A 20,294-nucleotide genomic window follows, 5' to 3' on the forward strand; every position below is an offset into this window, starting at 1 on the left:
ACAGGTGTCTTTATGCTGCTATTGACCTCAACCAAGTGCATTTGATTAAGGATAATACATTGAATGGAGGTGGAATTTTAATACAGGTAGGCGGACTAACAGGTCTTTACGGGTCAGAATTCTAGCTGAGTTTAAATTAGGGCTGTCAAACGATTAAAATGTTTTAATCGAGTTAATTACAGCTTAAAAATTAATCGTAATTAATCACAATTCAAACAATCTATAAAACTAGTAATCCGCCATTGTTGATGTCAATAAATACACAATGCTCATGGGTCGCACCCAAGCACCAGCAGAGGGCGACAAAACTCCAAAAAACACAAGTAACGAGTGGAGATTACACTGTACTTGCATTTTAATCTGTTTGAGCAGGGCATGTGCGTTAATTGCGTCAAATATTTTAACGCGATTAATTTTTTAAAAATTAATTACCGCCCGTTAACGCGATAATTTTGACAGTCTTAGTTTAAATACCTATTTGCAGCTTTATCACACAAATTAATTGTTTAAAAAAAATCATGCATTGTGATTTCTGAATTTTTTAGATTATCTCTCACAGTGGACAAGCACCTATGATGACAATTTCAGACTCCATGATTTATAAGTGGGACAACTTGCAAAATAGCATATTTTCTTCGTGGTATATGCTGATAAATCCATGTTTTGTCTTTTATTTTGGTATTTTTCTCCTTACAGAGAAGAGCGCTGGATCGTGCCCAGCGGTCGAAGAAAGTCGGCTCGCGCTACTACGAAACTCACAACGTCAAAAACAAGAACAAAAACAAGAAGACGAAAGACAACCAAGCAGGAACATCAGAGGGAAGAAAAGCTAAGAGAGCTAAGCGCTAAAGGGTAGCAATAAACTATATACATTAAAAAAAAAAAAAAAAAAAAAAGGCTTTTAACTTTTTTTTTTCCTAAATAGAAGCGACGTGATTATATAAAGTTATTTTTGTTGCTCTCAGGGGAATCCCAGTCTTAATTTCAAATGTATCTTGGTGTACAGACAATTTTAGGGCTTATGGAAATGCAGTTTGTATGTTACTTCTTTGGCAAGACCATCCCTTCCAGCTGGGCCTAATTGGAAAGACAAATATTAGGATTTGGAATGAAACCATGATAGGAAAGTTCTACCTTTAGCTGCTGGTTGGTCTTTTTCAGGAAGTGGATCTGTTCCATGTGCCTCTTCTCCTGCGCGTCCAGTTTTTCATCATTTCGCTTCTCGTTGGCGACGCGTTCGGCTTTCTGCTCGTTTAGCTGCATCGTCAACTCTTGTTTCTCCTTTTCTAGGTCATCTATCTATATGTGTAAGGAGGGAAGACTAATCAGCTTTGTGCTATGTGTCAAAAAAGTCACTTGAGTTAAAAAAAAAAAAAATCGGTCGCATCTCTTATATCTTACAATGTTTTTTCACTGGTGTCAAACTCGAGGCCCAGCGCCGAGCCATTTTGTGTAGCCTGTGCAAACAAATCCCGTGCATTGACTTTTTTCACTCACATAAAATTTAATTTGGAGTCTTCAATGAAAGATCGAGGCAGTGTCGTTTTCGTCAATGATGACTATAACAAAAATATTTAGTCACCCAAAATGTTTTTTGATGATGAGACGATAAGAAGCTAAAAATGTGTTTTGGGAGACTAAAACAAAACGAGACAATTGCCAGTTTTAGTCTGACAAGACAAAAATGCGCAATCGTTTCGATCATGTTCACAGTGTGTGAGATTTAATGTGTAGTTAGCATGATTGGCTGACGTCCTGTCTCCAGGCTTGCACATGTGGTAAGATTTGTTTCCTTATTTTGGCCAGAAAGAATATACAATGTTGCTTTAGCCTTTAAAGGTCTGCGCTGAGTGATCATTACACACTAAATTTAACTCGTCGCGTTAGCATTAAGATAATGCTAATGGCAATTGTCCTCTTAAATTCATGGCCAACTTATTTTTATATACAGTTTGTGGCGTCCAGGTGAGTATAATTGATTGAAAATAATATTTTCCTAATGGGTGAAGTTGGCGTTGTCCTTGTAGACGCTCCGATATGTGCTTGTCTGTCAATGTTCATTCGAAATAGTTGGGAACCTTTATTTTTGGAGTAAGGGTGTGACGAAATATCGAAATGGTGATATACCGTGATACTTTGTATTCCAAAAGGTTATCGATATGCTCCTGCCAAGAATCGAGATATAGTTTTAAAAAGGTGTCAATATCTGTAAAAAAAAAAAAAAAAAAAAAAAAGGAACCAACAAGTTGCTACCAAAATTTTCCACCATAATAGTGTCTCAGTTAACTCTAAGGCAGCGTTGACGGTGCACATCGCCCAATCCATTAAGACTCTGGGTTTTCAGGGCATTTATAGGTCACTTGCGGTTCATTTTAGGGCATTTATAGGTCATTTCCTGTTGAGTTTGAGTCACTGCCTATTCATTTGGGTGATTCCCAGGTCACTTCCTGTTCTGTAACTCAAAATCAACAGGAAGTGATCCATAAAATACCCCAAAACCAACAGGAAGTAACTGAACATCAACAGGTAAATGACCTTAAATGGCCCAAAATTACCTCATTGGCTGCCACTGACTAGCCTGGTACTCCGGACTCACGTCCGTTCCAGCTATTGAGTGTAGCCACCATTAAGCGGATAAAATTTCCAGGGTGGAGCAAGCCACAACAAACAGACAGCGGAGTGGACCAATCGGCGACGGGCGGGACGAGGGACTTGCGCGCGGAAGTAAACATAAGAGGAGAGCGGAGTTAATTCAACATGGCTAGCGCGAGACAGACTGTTGTCAATGACTTGTGTCGATGTGTTTTTGGTAATTTAAAACTGATTTTACCGTGGATTGGAACATATTCTCGGCTCTCCCATTCGCCATCTGTGTTGTTGTGGAGACGACTTCCGACACGGAAGAGTGACATTGCTTGTTAAGAACATGTCACTCAAATAAACGAATCTGATTTGTCGATTGATTTTGTACTTGCTCGAGAGGCCGTTAATGGGCTGGGTCCCAGACTATACTCTCAGTGTTTGACAAACACAGGGAGAACAGTCTGGCCGTGCCAGGCAAGCCACTGACGGCCATAGACGTTCAATCCGTTTGAAGTGGGAGGGATGGCAGCGAATGAACGAATGTTCATTCGCTGCCACCCTCCCATTTCAAATGGATTGGACGTCTACCAGTTAGAAACTCATTCCAATTCACAGCAGAAGCTTGTTTTTCTGTTTATTAGTTGTTGGTCAGAAAATCCTTCTAGGATATTCTACAAATGTATCGATAATCGTTGTATCGCCATATCGTCAGATCATCGTTATCGTGAGCTTTGTATCGCAAATCGTACCGTATCGTGAAGTACCAAGAGGTTCCCACTCCCATTTTGGAGTAAGTTTTTAAAATTTTTTACAGCCAAAACCACTTTTGGTCATTTTAGTAACATTTTAACGTCGACTAAAACTAGAAATTAGTGGAGTTTGCGTCAACAGAACTTGACGAAGACATTTTGAGATGACTAAAATGACTAAGACTAATAAGTATAATCGTCAAAAAGACAATACAATTTCGTATTAGTCTTAAAAGGGATGCCAAAAACACTGGATTGAGGACTACAAATATCAGTATTTACTGTTTTTCAATTGTTTTATCAACTTAAATTTAGGAGAATACTGTTTTTAAATTAAATGTTTTAATTAAAAATAAAAAGAATAGGGAATTTTTAAATAAATAGACTACCGTATTTTTCAGACTATACAGTGCCTTGCAAAAGTATTCGGCCCCCTTGAACCTTGCAACCTTTCGCCACATTTCGAGGCTTCAAACATAAAGATATAAAATTTTAATTTTTTGTCAAGAATCAACAAGTGGGACACAATCGTGAAGTGGAACAACATTTATTGGATAATTTAAACTTTTTTAACTAATAAAAAACTGAAACGTGGGGCGTGCAATATTATTCGGCCCCCTTGCGTTAATACTTTGTAGCGCCACCTTTTGCTCCAATTACAGCTGCAAGTCACTTGGGGTATGTTTCTATCAGTTTTGATCATCGAGAGACTGACATTCTTGCCCATTCTTCCTTGCAAAACAGCTCGAGCTCAGTGAGGTTGGATGGAGAGTGTTTATGAACAGCAGTCTTCAGCTCTTTCCACAGATTCTCGATTGGATTCAGGTCTGGACTTTGACTTGGCCATTCTAACACCTGGATACGTTTATTTTTGAACCATTCCATTGTAGATTTGGCTTTATGTTTTGGATCATTGTCCTGTTGGAAGATAAATCTCCGTCCCAGTCTCAGGTCTTGTGCAGATACCAACAGGTTTTCTTCCAGAATGTTCCTGTATTTTGCTGCATCCATCTTCCCTGTCACTGCTGAAGAAAAGCAGGCCCAAATCATGATGCTGCCACCACCATGTTTGACAGTGGGGATGGTGTGTTCAGGGTGATGAGCTGTGTTGCTTTTACGCCAAACATATCGTTTTGGATTGTGGCCAAAAAGTTCAATTTTGGTTTCATCTGACCAGAGCACCTTCTTCCACATGTTTGGTGTGTCTCCCAGGTGGCTTGTGGCAAACTTTAAACGAGACTTTTTATGGATATCTTTGAGAAATGGCTTTCTTCTTGCCACTCTTCCATAAAGGCCAGATTTATGCAGTGTACGACTGATTGTTGTCCTATGGACAGACTCTCCCACCTCAGCTGTAGATCTCTGCAGTTCATCCAGAGTGATCATGGGCCTCTTTGCTGCATCTCTGATCAGTTTTCTCCTTGTTTGAGAAGAAAGTTTGGAAGGACGGCCAGGTCTTGGTAGATTTGCAGTGGTCTGATGCTCCTTCCATTTCAATATGATGGCTTGCACAGTGCTCCTTGATGTTTAAAGCTTGGGAAATCTTTTTGTATCCAAATCCGGCTTTAAACTTCTCCACAACAGTATCTCGGACCTGCCTGGTGTGTTCCTTGGTTTTCATAATGCTCTCTGCACTTTAAACAGAACCCTGAGACTATCACAGAGCAGGTGCATTTATACGGAGACTTGATTACACACAGGTGGATTCTATTTATCATCGGTCATTTAGGACAACATTGGATCATTCAGAGATCCTCACTGAACTTCTGGAGTGAGTTTGCTGCACTGAAAGTAAAGTGGCCAAATAATATTGCACGCCCCACTTTTCAGTTTTTTATTTGTTAAAGTTTAAATTATCCAATAAATGTTGTTCCACTTCACGATTGTGTCCCACTTTTTGATTCTTGACAAAAAAATTAAATTTCATATCTTTGTTTTAAGCCTGAAATGTGGCGAAAGGTTGCAAGATTCAAGGGGGCCGAATACTTTTGCAAGGCACTGTATGTATGTAAATCTGACGTTAGTAGATTTTTTTTTTTTCGTCTTGGAGATGCATGTCTGGCAGTTTTTATTTTTTTAACATGGAGGTTTTACAGTTGCCATCATTTTTTTCAGGATCAAAGCACCGTTTCGCTCCCGAATTTTATACCGGAACGGCGTTCTGGACCGTTCCGCCCACTTTCACCCCTGATTTTGTTACATTTTGATACTTTTGGGCTATTATTTAAGTTCCCGGTATGTACACTGCAAATTTATAACCTCTTAATCAAATTATTTTCTTAAATCTAGGCAAATAATTTTCTCCATCTTGTTTTGAGTGTTAGAGACTAGTTAACAGATTAATGTGTCAGATTATTCCACGTACTTTAGGCAAATATTACTATTCTTATTAAGACCATACATCTAAAAGTTGGTAATTTTTCACCTAAACCAAGAACGAAATGCTTTTAAATAATGTTTTGAACAATATCCTTGAATTAAAAGCATTTCTGACAAACAAGCTTTTTAAGATTCAATATACTAATTTATTGCTTAAAATAAGTATGTAAAGCTTATTTTAAGATTTTTCTTATTTCAAGAAATCTGAGTTAAAATTACTTGAAGCACTGGCAGATAATTTCACTTATTCCTAGTAGATTTACACTGAAAACAAGGGAATTTAACTAGTTTTAAGGAGATGTGTTTTTGCAGTGTAACCACTTTGGTAAAAATATCGCTTTTCAATCATTTTGAATAAAATTTAAAAAAAAAAAAAAACAGTATAAAGGAAAAAAACTAAGGTCAGATTTTGATTCAGTACCCAAATATTACATGGTGTAATTGTGTAAATCTTTGTGTCAATGCAATCCCTGTTAAGGCTGCCCTCTCCTGGACATGCAGCGCAACAGTACCTAGTAAATCCCGAGTATCAGACAGGATTTAATCCAAATTTGTGATGCAAATTCAGTTGCTTACTCTTTGCCGCATATCCACTTTGTCCTGCTCACCCTGTAGAGCTTTCCTCATGCCGAATACCACGCTGCTTTCATAGAGCTTCTGGTAGGCGGCGATTGTCATGTGGATTTCATCTCTGACGCGCAGTAACAGAAGGCCTCGTTCAGCGCAGTTGATGGTCACTTGTCGGATAAGCTCGTCTAAAGGAATAAATAAAAGCACTTTATCCACATTAAAACTTAAACATTAACTGCCATTGACGTAGATAGATGTCCAATCCATTTTGACCGGGAGAAAGAGTTGGGTTATTTTTACTCCATTATATTTACATGAATAACCTTTTGAAAAGAACGTACTCTACATCCAAGATTTTTACCACGCCATATTTTTTACTTGAGTAGATTTGTGAAAAAGAAACGCTAGTCTTACTCTGTTACTTTGGGCTAAACTAGTCATTACATTTTTCCTCTAACTATTTGACATAGTCAACATGACTTAAAAGAAGGCATGGATTTCAACCACTCTACCAGTTTTTATTTGGCAACGATGGACTACGTAAAACCAGAGATATGTTCGTTTTAATTTCATGGTAGGATTTTTTTTCTCCACGAGACGGCACTCGTGCTCTTTGGACATGAGGTTTAATTTCATAGTCTGAAATCGATTTTTGTATACCGTGATCGCTCGCTACTTTATGCTAAACTTCGGTGCCCTCAGTGCATAAGTTCTAAAAATGTACTAATAAACACTTCATTTGCATCTGCGTATGTTCACTTACACACACACACACAACCCCCCCCCCCCCACACACACACACACCCGTATCATGGGAGTGAATGAATGTACAGTACGTATTATGTTACTTAAATAATTACTATTTTATTCACGTTTCAAAATGTTCTTTAAAGTTCTAACGATAACATGCATTTATAGGGCTTTAAGTGGGGAGAACAAGTATTTGATACACTGTCGATTTTGCTGGTTTTCCCACTTGCAAGCCATGTAGAGGTCTGTAATTTGTATCATAAGTTCTCTTCAACTGTGAGGGACGGAATCTAATACAAAAATCCAGAAAATCGCATAGTATAATTTTTAAATAATAAATTTGTATTTAACTGCATGAAATAAGTATTTGATACATTACCAACTATTAAATATTTCGGCTCTTAGTTCTTTTTTAAGAAGCCCACCTGTTCTCCACTCATTACTGGAAGTAACTGCACTTGTTTGAACTTGTTACCTGTATAAAAGACACCTGTTCACATGCTCAAACAAACTCCAACCTCTCCACAATGGCCAAGACCAAAGAGCTGTGTAAGGACATCAGGGATAAAATAATAGACCTGCACAAGGCTGGGATGGGCTATAGGAAAATAAGCAAGCAGCTTGGTGAGAAGGTAACAACTGTTGGAGCGATTATTAGAAAATGGAAGAAGTTCAAGTTGACGGTCAATCTGCCTAGTTCTGGGGCTCCATGCAAGATCTCACCTCGTGGGTTATCACTGATCATGAGGAAGGTGAGGGATCAGCCCAGAACTACACGGCGGGACCTGGTCAATGACCTGAAGAGAACTGGAACCACAGTCTCGAAGAAAACCATCGGAAACTAGGGCTGTCAAGATTACCGCGTTAACGCGCGGTAATTAATTTTTTAAATTAATCACGTTAAAATATTTGACACAATTAACGCACATGTCCCGCTCAGACAGTATTCCGCCTTTTGGTAAGTTTTACAGCAAGGCTTTTAGTGCTGTCTAACAGCGAACTCTTGTGGTCGCTTTGCAACATGGTTTATTTTTTTCTTGCCAGTTCAATATGGCTGCACGACGTCTCGGGCTGACGCCTACGTTGTAATGTTGTGCTTATATGATCCTTGGACAAGATTTGTCCGTAAGTATGGTTGTTGTAAAGAATGTACATATTATGTTAGTAAGCGAAATGTTCTATTTTTTGTATGAGACGCTTTTTGTTTATGTTTAGTGAACCTGTATAGCGTGCTAAGCTAACGTTGTTGCTAATGCAATGCTTGTGTACTTTTTTTTGTAGTTTTACGACGGTCTAAAGAGGACAATGGTTTGAGGCTATTTTATTAGTAAATCAGATGAAAAAGGAAGAAGTCTGATTATTAAGGCGTCGTTCACTAGCTGTCTAGCTTTGGAAAAAGTAGACGCTTCGGAGTGAAGACAGCATGCAAGGTCCCGCTGCTGAAGCCAGTGCATGTCCAGACATGTCTGAAGTTTGCCACTGACCATCTGGATGATCCAGAGGAGCAATGGGAAAAGGTCATGTGGTCGGATGGGACCAAAATTGAACTTTTTGGTCTAAACTCGGCTCGTCGTGTTTGGAGGAAAAAGAAGGATGAATACAACCCCAAGAACACCATCCCAACCGTGAAACATGGAGGAGGAAACATCATTTTTTTGGAGCTGCTTCTCTGCCAAGGGTACAGGACAACTGCACCGTATTGAGGGAAGGATGGATGGGGCTATGTATCGCCAGATCTTGGCTGACAACCTCCTACCTTCAGTGAGAGCCCTGAAGATGGGTCGTGGCTGGGTCTTCCAGCATGACAACGACCCAAAGCACACAGCCAAGGCAACTAAAGAGTGGCTCCGTAAGAAGCATCTTAAGGTCCTGGAGTGGCCTAGCCAGTCACCAGATCTGAACCCGATAGAAAATCTATGGAGGGAGCTGGAAGTCCGTGTTGCCCGGCAGCAGCCCCGAAACCTGAAGGCTCTGGAGAAGATCTGCATGGAGGAGTGGGCCAAAATCCCTGCTGCAGTGTGTGCAAACCTTGTCAAGGACTACAGGAAACGTTTGGTATCTGTAATTGCAAACAAAGGTTTCTGTACCAAATATTAAGTTCCATTTTTGTGATGTATCAAATACTTATTTCATGCAATTAAAGGCAAATTTATTATTTAAAAATCATACGTGATTTTCTGTTTTTTTTTTTTGTATTAGATTCCGTCCCTCACAGTTGAAGAGAACTTATGATACAAATTACAGACCTCTACATACTTTGCAAGTGGGAAAACCAGCAAAATCGGCAGTGTATCAAATACTTGTTCTCCCCACTGTATACACTTACTGTACTTTTTACAATATACAGTCGCTGACAAAAGTCTTGTCGCTTATCCATTTTGTAGAAACAATTGCTAATAACCTGACTTTTAATTATTCAATTGGTTTCAGAAATGGCTCATATGAAAGCTAAGACCCTCCCAAATGATGTTGAATGTACAAAAATATATCTGTTTCACTGAAAAAATATCATTTAATGAAGACATGAAATCAAATTTTGGCAAGACAAAAGTTTTGTCACCTACAGAAAGTAGTGTGAAAATTGAACAAAAAATGTACTTCAAATACAAAAATATGTTACATAAGCGAATTAAGTAGTGGTGCTGTGAGATCCAAATTTAATATTTTGTATGACTTCCATGGGCTTGAAGGACTGCATCCATGCGGTTCAGCAAGGATTCATGCAATTTATTGATGAAGTCATCAGGAACATCAAAGAAAGCAGTCTTGCATGCCTCCCAGAGTTCATCAACATTCTTGGGTTTTGTCTTCCATGCTTCCTCTTTCATCCTGTTCATGTCTGGTGACTGGGCTGGCCAGCCCTGGAGGATCTTGATCTTCTTTGCCTTGAGGTACTTTGAGGTAGACATTGAAGTATGCGATGGAGCACCATCCTGCTGCAGAATCTGTCCCTTTTTATGGTTAGGAATGTAAGAGGCAGCTAAGATTTGTTGATATTTCAGACTATTTATGTTGCCTTCCACCCTGCAGATCTCTCGCACACCCCCATACCGCATGTAACCCCAGACCATGATTTTGCCACCACCAAACTTCACTGTTTTGTAGCAAAAGGTGGATTTTTCAGATGAATCTTCCATTGAATTACACCACAGTCACCGCAAATATTGCAGGAGACCTACTGGAGCCCACATGGATCTGAGATTCACTCAGAAAACAGTGTTAGTTTTTTTAAGCCATACTTTTTACTTGAGTAGATTTGTGAAGAAAAAATGCTACTCCGCTAGTTTGGGCTACACAAGAGTCGTTACATTTTTCCTCTTTATTCTACATATTAGATTTTTGTTTTTGTTTTTTATTTTGTTAGCGATGCCAAGAGTAGTGCTACCAGTTTCACCAATAAGAGTCGCAACAATAATCACATGACTCCATTACACCAATCAGACGCAAGCTTGCCCTTCTATGGTCACGCTAGAGTGTTAAATCACGTGGAGTCTTTAAAGCACCGTAAAAAAGAAGGTATTTGACATTGAATGCTGCCCTCAACATGATTTGAACCTGTGGATTTAAACATCTCCCAATTTTTATTTGTCACCGATTGACCACGGGAAACCGTAGAATATGATCCTTTTAATTTCATATACCTATGAAAGAACTATTTACTATTCAAACTAGGAACTGTTTTCTCCTGTTCTTCTGACGAATAATGCTTAATTTCAGTGTTTTTTTTTTCTTTCGCCAGAATTCAATAATTTTTTGTTTCTTTGGCTGAATGTGGTTATGTAATGGGTTATTGTACAGTATCATTATAACAACAGTTAATATAGTCTGTGCTGAGAGAGAAAAAATACCATTGCTTAAAAAATGTAAAGCAGTTACAATGTTACTCATTACTTGAGGATTCTTTTCACCAAATACTTTTTTACTTGTACTTAAATACTTTTATTTGGATGACTAATTTTACTTGAGTATTATCATTTTGAAGTAACTTTACTCTTACGTGAGTAAAATTTTTGGCTACTTCATCCACCTCTGATAATATGGTAATAACAATTCATATACTGTAGATGACGTGCTGAGAAAAAAAATAACACACAACCATTGTTTAAAAAAAAAAGTAGCAGAATGTTATTCATTACTTGAGTTCTTTTCACCGCATACCTTTTTTTACTTGTACTTGAGTACATTCTTTGGATGGCTACTTTTACTTGAGTAATTATTAATTTGAAGTAATGCTATTCTTATTCAGTAAACTCTTTGGCTACTCTCCCATCCTCTTTTGGGAGAGCAGCCCCACTTTCAGTTTAATTCATAGTTACCAAAGCACTGTGAGTACAACTCCCTCCGGATAGGACAGATGCCCGTCTCCAAGGCTCGCCTCTGCTGCAACTTTCTGTCAAGCGCTTCTTCCAGGTTGACCACGTCGGCTCGTGTACTCGGCGTACTGGATGCCCGCTGTATCCATAGCTGGGTGCCCTCCATCCACTCCCTTGATGTAAAATATGGGTCTGATGGGGGTTTGTTAAACGGTATGTGGAAAGGAGTGGAGATGACTTACCTGGGTGGAAAGATGACATTGAGGATTTCCTCATCTTCAGGTGATGCTGATTTGGTTTTAGGGGGAGGGGGTACAGGGAAGTCCGTTGGCTGATGTTGGCTCACTTTGAATGGACGTCCCTGTAGAGAAATTGAGTTTTATTCACTTAAACAGGGTTTTTCCCAAGCATTTTGAGTCACAGAATAAGTATTATGGAAGAAAAATAAAACGTGATTAGACTGTGTATGGTTATATGTGAAATAATGATCAATTATTAGTTAGTCATCATTCTATTTCACACATTTTCCTCAATTAGGAAAAAAAAATTCCCCTTACCTTTCCTGATTTTCTAACTGTACTTTTGCCAACCGAAACCGGAGTGTCGTATTTTAGAAGTGATTCCGTGTGCGCACTCATTTTTTTTCCTTTAATGATGTGACGTGATTTATATTTTCTGTAAAACTCCCAACAGGTGCTGACTATGGAGGAAAAAAAAGTTCGCGTTGACGTTTTGTTCGTTATGGCAACCATAGATATCACGTATATAAGGCTGGTTGTCTAGTAGGCGGTGTAAGTAACCGGCGGCCATCTTGTGTCGGGTAACTTCTGGCGGGCTCTACTGCAGCGGACGTAATGTGATTGGTTTTCTCCACTAAAATGCTTTTAATTCATAGAATTTTAGACGGATTTGCCAACGGGTTTGCTTTATAAGAAAAATAATGCGGCCAAAATTCAAGCTGGACCGTGAGAAAATGTTATAAATGTCAACTATGCGGTATTTATTTTGCTTCTCGGACGTTTCAGAAGAAACACGCCGTTGAAAATTAGCTGAAAACTAAACACTTTTTACCTATTTCAAAGTACCTGCTCTTTTGACTATAATGATATATTTATCGATCGGCTCCGACGCAAAACGGCCGACAAGCGACTACGCTTGTCCACGTTGATTCACAGAACGTATTAATTATCTAGTTTCACATATATGATATCTATGGTAAGGCTTGGGTTCGCGCCGTGTGAAATCGAAAGGAGATACATGTTTTTATCTTGTTTTAGCATGTTTTCTCTTGCACTGTGTATTTTCTACATATATGTAAGTCATTATTTTGGGTTAAACATATTTTATATTTTACATTTGCACCGGAAAAAAATGCTATTTGCAGAAAAGTACTGTGGAACCATTACGACAGTCAGCGTTTCTTTAAGGCAAAAGCTTCCGCATCCCACCGGAAGCGGAAGTGGGAAACGTAATTTTGTTAGCTAGCGCAGACGTTGGTTTGTTTTCAAACATGTACGCCTAAGCGAAACTGCTTGACAACGTAACCAACTATTTCTTACTGAAAAGAAAAATGGCCAAAGAGAAACGACACAAACGACGGGATTCGCCGGAAGTCAAAGTTAAGGTGAAACAAGAGAAGTTAAGCCCCGCAAGGCCGCACAGAACACGCCGCTCGCCAATTGACAACAAAAGTCCTCCGAGAAGACGAGCCAGCAGGTTTAATTACTCATTTTTATCTCACTTTTGTTTCGTTATTTGGCCCTAAGACGGGGTAAAAATGGCATTGCGTCGATTTGGTTGATAACTTTCGTTTTTAAACGTAGTTACACTTCGAAAATTGTATATGTTATAGGCTTGTTATGTATTTGTGTGCTTAATTTAGGTCGCCTGTCAGGTCAAGGGACCGCTCGGATGGCAGGAGAGAGACCACCTCCCCGGCCAGGCGAGGAAGCCGATCCCCGCGAAGGAGAAGTCCACACCGCAGTGCCGATGTCAAGTTGAAGCGGGTGATTTCCTCCAAAAATATTCGGAAATAAGATCGTTATAACAAGCTCATATTTCAACAAACATCAGGTCGTTTACCTTTAACATTACCTTTACCCTTTAACATCTGAGCCTATTTTGTCCGAATTTGCATGCCTTTGAATTTCATAGAAAAAAATGTTCACAATGGCCTAGCTGGGTCCATTTTTCCAGGAAACCATAACCTTCATGTCTAAACTGTTGTTTTCTTCACTGACCAATTATAGTCAACGTTTTGGACCCAAAAAGACTAAAAAAATCCAGAAAAAAAATTGACAAAATTTGTATTATTGATGTCTCATTGACAGCCAAACATGCTCAATGAAACGTTTTGAAGCTTGATAATATTTAATTTGTTAGGATAAACATTCAACAGAAAAAAATAAGACTGCATAGTTTTATATTTGATGATTCAACAGAAACAGCAGGTTTGGTCATCTGCGTTTTTGTCCTTTCTACATACTATGGTCAAAACGGGTTATATGCAGTAGACCAACGCTGCAAAATAGTCACAAGATCTAACACAAAAAGGGTTTGGCGTGGGGATGTCCCGATCCAGGTTTTTGCACTTCCGATCCGATACCGATATTGTTTTGCACTTCCGATCCGATACCGATACTGGCCGATACCGGCCTCTCTGAGCATTTATTAAAGTTTAAAGTTATTTATCCTCCTTACTTAGTTGTCAGACTCATGATGAAAAGGGTTTTAGTAGTCTTGATAACAACTTGCCAGCTGAATTAGGTGAGTTTGAATAACACAATGGTTGGTAACAAGAAACTGACCTGTTTATTAAATGATAAACACAAAAACATTATTAATAACAAACAGAAATGACTAGGGCTGCAGCTATCGAATATTTTAGTAATCGACTGAAAATTCTATCGATTAATCGAGTAATCGGATAAAACAAATACATTTTTAGGTGAAGAGCAATTATAAATATACATGAGAAAACAAGACCTTTCATCTAATCTTGAACCATTATCAGTCATTCAATGTCTTTATTTTCGATGTATATTGTTGAAAACAGCCAACGTCTCAGATGTAACTAGAATTAAAAAAAAGACTAATTCACTGCTTTCACTCAAAAAACCTTTCGACCTTATTAAAAAAATATATATATACATATATATACACACCTAAAAATGCCTTTACGCTTGATAACACACATCACTTAAAAGTTAGGATTTTTTCCCACGTGTTTCAATTGAATTTCTATTTGTGTCAAGCCATTTTTAAGTTCTAGTTATTAAGTTAGTCTAAACCAGTGCTTCTCAATTATTTTCTGTTACGCCCCCCCAAGCAAGACGTAAATGTTTCGCGCCCCCCCAAACTCTCTGCCGCCACTGTAAATAGTATTATTCGTCTATAAAATTATTATTATAAATACGCATCTGCCTAACATTGTGTCCTTTTTTTCCTAATAAAGAAAAAAAGTAACAGATCAACTTATAATAAAGTATAACTTTATTAACATTGTTTTGTTTGTAACAGAGAAGACTTGACGTGCATCAATTTGCCTGAATTAAAAAAAAAAAAAGTCATATTCAAACTGTAAAAATACACTCAAGGTATTTTTGACCATTTGATACAGAAAAATAAAATGTAATAAAATCTGTAAATAATAACAAATTCAAATTGATTAGAAACATTTACTCATGAGGACAATATGCCAAAAAATTTGACCGAAAAAACAAAAATGAATAAAGGAAAAAAAGAGTGTCCTTGGACAGAAGGACAGTTTTTATTTTTGCTGCTCACACTCAGTATTACCTCATTTGCAATGGTGTGGAGTCATTTTGCAATGAGCATGCTAACAATGCTCACTGGTTTACTGATATAACACTGACAAAGCAGGACTATTGTTGGCAATATTCGTCACGTTTTCGCTGAAAAACAATCAAGCGGCTTATCAATGAGATTGGGGTCGAATGTCTTTAAGTGGCGTCTTAATTGATTTGGCTTCTGGCAGTCCGCTATAATTATTTTCAGACACAGTAAACAGTAGTCTTTCCTCATCACCCCACTGTATTAAAAGTCAAAGCTAAAAGGCAAACGGCACGAAAAAAGCGCATTCTCGGCAGCCGAGGTAGAACCGTAGGTGAGGGCGGTCGTCGTGACGATCCCAAGCCGAAAATGGCACTTCTCGGGCGGCGACGTGAGAACCGGACAAGACAGTGGGTCGCTGCGTGAGTGAGTCAGGTGTAGGTGCACTATCCTATTCCCCTCACTATCCACTCGCGGGGGCCTGCGCTTGTCAGTGACGTTCCTTATTCTCGCTATATGAATATACAACTTTAGAATTTGTTAATAATACGCTCTGTGTGTAGTATCATCCATCGATTTTCCTTTTTAAATGAGCACTTTTAAACGAACGCAACAAGTAACAACGGGAACATTTTTAAACAGGCATTTCACGGGAGAGCATTTCGACTCTTCGGCCAATCACGGGAGAGCATTTCGACTCTTCGGCCAATCATATAGCGAGAGCGAGTGGATGGTGAGGGGAAGAGGATAATGAACCTACACCTGATAGTGAACCTACACCGGTCAGAAAACGGCTTTCGAAAACGGCGGCGGCGCACTGCTCTTCATATCTGTTTTCTGTGTGCTGACTCTGAGTGCTCTTCCTTAGTTCAAAAATACTGCACGCACTCTGAAAATGAGAGCGCCACTGCCACCCACTGAGTGGATGTGCAAGTACACTTTATTCCAGTCCGGCAAAAAAAAAAAGAAAAGAAAAAAAGAAAAAAGCATGTTCCCCGAGGACACATGCGCCCCCCCTGGCATCGCTCTGCGCCCCCCCAGGGGGGCGTGCCCCACTATTTGAGAAGTACTGGTCTAAACTTTAGGTCCTGATAGGATTTTGAGTTTTTGCAGTGTTCAAAATAAATGTATGATACAGGCTGTATTGGAGCACATTAGGGACTAGTGCTACTTGGTGTTTTATCCAGCAATGACTACTGAGCTAAAATTGATAGTTAGCTTTATTGAGTTTTTATTTTACATCCTCATTACTCCACAACGCCATGTTATGTTAAAGCCTGTATGTAAGACACGTTAGCCACGCATCGAAAGTGGTCATAATTAATAGAAACATAGCCCTCCGCAGGGCTAACGTTACGTGAGCTAGTCACAGTAACATTAATCTTATTTATTAGCGCTTTAGCGCTCTTTATTAGCGCTTTAGCGCTCTTTATCAGCGCTTTAGCGCTCTTTATTAGCGTTTAGCGCTCTACTGCTTTAAGATGTCGGCTGTTTACTAACGCTGCCCAGACGCGGCCAAGTCTGTCAATGCGCTTCTAGTTCTACAAACATGTCATCTCTATAAGACTCATCAGACGCTAACTGCTACCAACCATCGTGCGGGCTAGTATTTAGCAACGTCGGCGTCGTTTGTAGGGGCTGTCGGCTGCAGTGTTGTTTTTTTTTTGCTGCTTCCTCTGCGCACGTGACATCAGCGCGTTGTCCCGCATTAAAAGTAGTCCGAGCAAAACGTGATGATTAGAGCTGTCAAAAGAAACGATTACTCGAGGTGAATAAAATTACTCGGATCAGTTTTTAAACTCGAGTTACTCGAGTTGCTCGAGTATTCGTTTCAGCTCTAGAAATGTCATATTCAGACAGTAAAACATGCAAATAATATTGTAAACTGTCTAAAAAAGCAAAACACACAAACAACTTCAAACTATTAACTATTACACACTCCCTTTGATTTGCTTGCCCAGCCTGAAAAAATGAAATTTTATGTTTTATTTGTAGGCACGAGCCCGAAAAAAAAAACAAAATTTTATGTTTTATTTGTGAGGACTCAGGAGCGATGCGTGGTTAAGTTTTTTGTGATCATGTTTGGTGACGCCGGTTTATACAGTGGGGAGAACAAGTATTTGATACACTGCCAATGGGAAAACCCATTGGCACCGTTTACGAGCTATTCTTCGTAACTGAAAAGACTGATAATTCAGGATACTTCTAGGTCCTGTGTCCTTGTGGGTACAACTGTGTTTAACATTTTTGATGATTGTTTTATTGACGTTTGTGTATAAATTAGTTTCTATTTATGACCAATTTTAATAGGAACGAGACGAGCATCGTTCTGGCGGAGACGACCACAGAAGAAGAAACGAGCAGCCGGAAGAAAGACGCAACAGATCAGAATCGGATCGTCCCCAGGAAAGAGAGCGTAACGGCGACAGACGCCGCGAGCGTGACGCCGCCGCCTCACAGCAAGCCGAGCGACGGCGGCACGACGAGCAGCGGAGGGAAAACCGCCAACGTCGCGAGGAGAACCAGGAGTTAGACTTTGGCCATCCGGAGGCGGCCGGCGAGAGCCCGAAGGAAGCCGCCGATAAGGAGAAGCCCAACTTCGGCCTGTCGGGGGCGCTCACGGAAGACACCAACACGTTCCGCGGGGTGGTGATTAAGTACAACGAGCCTCCCGAGGCGCGCATTCCCAAGCGGAGATGGCGGCTCTACCCGTTTAAGAACGACGAGCAGCTTCCCGTCATGTATATTCACAGACAGAGTGCCTATTTGTTGGGTAGACAGCGGAAAATCGCCGACATTCCTATCGATCACCCGTCATGCTCTAAGCAGCATGCGGTATTCCAGTACAGGTAAGAATTGGAATTGGAAGTCAATTTTACATTATGTGGCCCTTTCAGTGTGTTATTTTCTATTTCCCCTTCAGAGTGGTGGAGTTCACTCGGGCGGATGGCACCACAGGCCGTCGCGTGAGGCCGTACATCATCGACCTGGCCTCGGGCAACGGCACGTACCTGAACAACCAGCGCATCGAGGCGCAGCGCTACTATGAGCTCAAGGAGAAGGACGTGCTCAAGTTCGGCTTCAGCAGCCGCGAATACGTCCTGCTGCATGAATTTTCCGACACAAGCGAGGTGGATGCCAAGGAAGAACCAGAAGAGGAGGACGAAGGCCTGGATGAGTAAGAAGGAAATCCGTATCAAAAATTTTTAACGTATTTTTGTTTCAGAGAATGGACATGGAACATTTACCTCATGAATGATGCGCTCAATTATGACGTGATTGTGTACAAATAGAGCTACACTTGGCGATTTTATTTTCTCCCGTCATTGGGCTCAATGCAGTCATGTAAATTTACATTTTTGTACTGTAAATAAAGACTGTTGAGTATCGGACCGCCTCCAGAAATTTTTTTACCTTTGGTAATCCATAGAGTTGTCCAATATTATCGGCTTTGCGATAAAAGCATTTTAAAATTATATCAGATAGGGCTGCAGCTATCGATTATTTTAGTAGTCGATTAATCGATGAACTAGTTAATTTGAATCATCGAGTAATCGGATAAGGAACATGGAAAATTAAAATACCTGAGCTGAGCTTCAAACGGTATAAAATAATAAATAAACAAGGATCTATGTACAACAAAAGAAAAATTGGCTAACTTACATAGCAAAAGTCCGCTAGCTTAAATGCTATAAAACGCTAAGGTTTTTTTTTTTTTTTTTTTTTACAACGCTCTTAACAAATCGTTCAGACACATATTCCTAAAAAAAAAAAAACCTAGATATACCTATAAACTAAATAACGGATACAATAAAAAAACATTAGTACGAACAAAAATTTTGATTTTTAAAGAATTAATTTGCAAATCATGGTGGAAAATAAGTATTTGGTCAATACCAAACGTTCATCTCAATACTTTGTTATGTACCCTTTGTTGGCAATAACGGAGGCCAAACGTTTTGTGTAACTCTTCACAAGCTTTTCACACACTGTTGCTGGTATTTTGGCCCATTCCTCCATGCAGATCTACTCTAGAGCAGGGGTCCCCATCTGCTGGGCCGCGGACCGGTACCGGTCCGTGGCGCATTTGCTACCGGGCCGCACAGAAATAATAATTTAATAACGACCGCATTCTGGCCGAATTAACCCTGTGCCCCTGCTTAACACACCAATATCTCTGTCTACTCTAGATATAATACTACGGGACAGATTACAGTGTTGTCATAGAAGTCCATTGATTGGACTGCTAGCAGTACATCTTGTTTGTGTATATAATATATCTATGTGCGCTTGTCCCGGATAATAGCGTATTAATAGGCCGCGGGCGCAGCACATTTGTTCCCGGAAATAATTAGCCTCCACACGAGCGAAGATAACTGGAAAACAGATGTCTTTGGAGATATTTTTACGGCGAAAAGGATATTTATATGGCGAAAAGGGTACCTGACGAGCCGACAACCTCGAAGACCCACGAACTGCGAAGGAGTGGATTCGTGACCCATTTGTGAATAAACAGATCGCAAATGACGGCGACCTTATTAAACGTACATTTGAGACAACAACTCTACCGACGTTTTGGATTAAAGTCATTCTGGAATATCCTGACATCGCGACAAGAGCATTGAAAACCTTGCGACAATTTCCAACGTCGTATCTTTGTGAAGCGGGCTTCTTAATTAATGTTTAACGTCAAGGCGAAGTCGTTAATGGTGAGCGCGGTGTGCAGCTGTTGTGTGCAGCTTACATGGCAGGATGAATCTGAGGAGAACTTTTCTACAAGTCCTTCCATGATCAAACGTAAGTTAATATTCCTTTCTTTCAAGAAAGTTTGTAGTGTTTACTTTGGAATCGTTGCATTTGCGCATTTTGCGGCTATGTTTAACGTTACGCACATGCGCAGAACTGCATCGTTGCAATTTTTGATGGGTTGCAAACTTTGTCAGAACACTGGTCCGTGGTGAAAAAAAGGTTGGGGACCCCTGCTCTAGAGCAGTGATTTCTTGGGGGGCTGTCGTTGGGCAACACGGACTTTCAACTCCCTCTACAGATTTTCTATGGGGTTGAGATCTTGAGAACTTGCACAATTGGTGGTTGACTAAATACTTTGCCCCACTGTAGGTTTGGTACTTGCAGTTGGTAAAATAGACGAATATTTGTC

General features: G+C 39.8%; 3 protein-coding genes across 3 annotated transcripts in view; 2 read left to right on the forward strand and 1 right to left on the reverse strand.

The window, feature by feature from the left end:
* The window catches only part of gnl2 (G protein nucleolar 2), a 22,585-nt gene extending 19,488 nt beyond the window's left edge, over window positions 1–3,097 (forward strand). The window contains exon 16 of the mRNA XM_057834926.1: window positions 697–3,097. Within this exon, the coding sequence (XP_057690909.1) occupies window positions 697–849 (153 nt within the window). The 3' untranslated portion in view covers window positions 850–3,097. The remainder of the gene's footprint in view (window positions 1–696) is intronic.
* dnali1 (dynein, axonemal, light intermediate chain 1) lies at window positions 1,042–12,026 on the reverse strand. Its single transcript, XM_057835295.1, has 6 exons — window positions 11,902–12,026; window positions 11,587–11,705; window positions 11,348–11,517; window positions 6,288–6,466; window positions 1,135–1,299; window positions 1,042–1,077 (listed from the first exon to the last, which is right to left on the reverse strand). The coding sequence occupies exons 1-6, from the start codon at window positions 11,980–11,982 to the stop codon at window positions 1,042–1,044; spliced, it is 750 nt and encodes a 249-aa protein (XP_057691278.1). The 5' UTR covers window positions 11,983–12,026.
* Window positions 12,027–12,769: 743 nt separating this feature from the next.
* snip1 (Smad nuclear interacting protein) lies at window positions 12,770–18,525 on the forward strand. Its single transcript, XM_057833207.1, has 4 exons — window positions 12,770–13,060; window positions 13,227–13,350; window positions 17,447–17,985; window positions 18,060–18,525. Exons 1-4 carry the CDS (start codon window positions 12,915–12,917, stop codon window positions 18,316–18,318), a joined length of 1,068 nt encoding a protein of 355 aa, XP_057689190.1. The 5' UTR covers window positions 12,770–12,914; the 3' UTR covers window positions 18,319–18,525.
* Window positions 18,526–20,294: the final 1,769 nt, after the last annotated feature.

This window comes from Corythoichthys intestinalis, chromosome 4, assembly GCF_030265065.1.
Source record: "Corythoichthys intestinalis isolate RoL2023-P3 chromosome 4, ASM3026506v1, whole genome shotgun sequence".
NCBI lineage: Eukaryota > Metazoa > Chordata > Actinopteri > Syngnathiformes > Syngnathidae > Corythoichthys > Corythoichthys intestinalis.